The sequence below is a fragment of the Colobus angolensis genome, unplaced genomic scaffold (assembly GCF_000951035.1).
Source record: "Colobus angolensis palliatus isolate OR3802 unplaced genomic scaffold, Cang.pa_1.0 Scaffold64, whole genome shotgun sequence".
Classification (NCBI taxonomy): domain Eukaryota; kingdom Metazoa; phylum Chordata; class Mammalia; order Primates; family Cercopithecidae; genus Colobus; species Colobus angolensis.
Window position 1 is genome coordinate 358,268 of NW_012120043.1, and position 2,428 is coordinate 360,695.

Sequence of the window (2,428 nt, forward strand, 5' to 3'; positions counted from 1 at the left end):
CCCCACGGTACAAGCAGGTGCCCGTGTCCCCGCTGCAGGCCGGGGTGGTGTCTGACCCAGCCTCACCTCCCCACGGTACAAGCAGGTGCCCGTGTGCCCGCTGCAGGCCGGGGTGGTGTCTGACCCAGCCTCGCCTCCTCCCCACAGTACAAGCAGGTGGAGCAGTACATGTCCTTCCACAAGCTGCCGGCCGACTTCCGCCAGAAGATCCATGACTACTACGAGCACCGTTACCAGGGCAAGATGTTTGATGAGGACAGCATCCTGGGCGAGCTCAACGGGCCCCTGCGGGAGGTGAGGCGGGCGCCGGGCAGGTGGGAGGCAGCCTCGGGCACAGGGCCGGCCTCCCTCTCCTGGCACCCAGGAGCCGGTCCCTGAAGGAGGCGCAGAACCTCAGCTGCAGCAGGAGGGACTCGAGCTAGACCTGTACTCGCATCCCCCCCCCGCCGTGAGCCTCTGCACCCCCGGGACCCCCGCCACCCCCACCTTGCTTCCTGACGCCCCCTTAGCAGAGGTGGGGGGGGTCTGTGCCCGACAGGGCGGAGCAGAAGCAGGGCAGGCTGGGGAGGGAGGAGCTGCAGAGGCCACTGAGCACCAGGGCCTGGGACCACTCAGGCTGATGAGGAGGGGGTTTAACTCCCAGCTGTTTCTGTAGCCTGGGTGACCCTGGGCGAGTTTCCTGGGTCTGCGGGAACAAATACCCACAGTCTGAGTGGCTGGAACAGCAGAGATTCGGCCTCCCATGGTCCTGGAGGCCAGAAGCCCAAAATCAAGGCGTGGGCCGGCCGCAGTACCCCCGGAGCCCCCGGGGAGGATCCTTCCTGCCTCTTCCGGCGTCTGGGGCTCCAGGCGCCCTCGGCTTGCAGATGCATCTCCCTGATCTCCGCCTCCATCTGCTCACAGCCCTCTCCCCGTGCGTCTCTGTCTCTTCTTGTAAATCCATCCGACAACGTTGGATCAGGGCCCGCCCGGCTTCTCGTGGCCTCTCCTTAACTGGGTCATGTCTGCAAAGACCCTGTTTCCACATGAAACCGGGGTCGGGATATGAGCCTGTCTTTCTGGGAGATGTAGGTCAACCCACAACAGCCATGAAGCAGTTGCTGAGCGCCGACTGCATGCCCTGCTCTGTGCTTGAAGGCCCTACCCTCAGGAAGCAGGGCCTAGGGAAGGTGGCTGCAATCACCCAGGCAGCAGAGAGCAGCTCTGGGAAGCAGGGAGGGATGAGGACGGGGAGGCAACGTCAGAGCACGGCCGCGCGTGAGCCAGGCAGGGTGTCCCGGGGGGAGCACCTGGCTTGGGCAGAGGCCCCGAGGAGGGGCTGGGGGAGCTGGGCGAGGAGGTGGACAGGACAGGCCTGACCCTTGGGACCGTGGGCCCCGGGAATGCTTCTGGGGGGCATTTACACGCATTGCCTCCCAGGAGGCATACACTGCGGTTCGCTTCGCTGAAAATGTTTAATTGCATTTGATGACTATGATTTTCATTCATTCATTTATAGAGATATAACTCACAGACCACAAAACGCATAAAATGCAGTGGCTTTTAGTATTAACAGAGTGATGCACCCGATGCCACAACCAACTCCAGAACATTCTCAAAAAGGAAACCTAGGCTGTCAGCCGCCAGCCCAGCTCCCTGTCCCCAGCCCTTGGCAACCTGCAGTACTTGGTCATTTTTTAGGTGCTTAGGAGTTGCAAAGTCAAATCTTTAAACTCACATATGTCCAGGCGTGGTGGCTCACGCCTGTAATCCCAGCACTTTGGGAGCCCGAGGCGGGCGGATCACCTGAGGTCGGGAGTTCGAGACCAGCCTGGCCAACATGGTAAAACCCCGTCTCTCTACTAAAAATACAAAATTAGCTGGGCGTGGTGGCGCACGCCTGTAATCCCAGCTACTCAGGAGGCTGAGGCAGGAGAATCGTTTGAACCCAGGAGGCAGAGGTTGCAGAGAGCCAAGGTCACGCCACTGCACTCCAGCCTAGGCGACAGAGAGAGACTCGGTCTCAAAAAAACAAAAACAACTGCATATATTCAGAGAAGCCTGGCTCCATCCTGTCCGTGTCCCTCTACCCAGTTTCCTGCGTTGGACACTCCCACTTTAGTGTTATGTTTTGTTTTTTTTTTTTTAGAAACGGAGTCGAGTCTCATTCTGTTGCCCAGGCTGGAGTGCAGTGGTGCAGTCTCGGCTCACTGCAACCTCCGCCTCCCAGGTTCAAGCGATTCTCCCACCTCAGCCTCCTGAGTAGCTGGTATTACAGGGGAGTGTCACCACGCCCGGTTAATTTTTGTATTTTTAGTAGAGATGGGGTTTCACCATGTTGGCCAGGCTGGTCTCGAACTCCCAACCTCGGTGATTCGCCTGCCTTGGCCTCCCAAAGTGCTGGGATTACAGGTGTGAGCCACTGCACTCCACCAATTTTTTTTTTTTT

The 2,428-nt window shown here is 59.1% G+C and overlaps 1 protein-coding gene across 1 annotated transcript in view; it reads left to right on the top strand.

The window, feature by feature from the left end:
- Window positions 1-2,428, top strand: part of HCN2 (hyperpolarization activated cyclic nucleotide gated potassium channel 2) — a 34,291-nt gene that overhangs the window by 24,440 nt on the left and 7,423 nt on the right. The window contains exon 5 of the mRNA XM_011964086.1: window positions 148-294. Within this exon, the coding sequence (XP_011819476.1) occupies window positions 148-294 (147 nt within the window). The remainder of the gene's footprint in view (window positions 1-147; window positions 295-2,428) is intronic.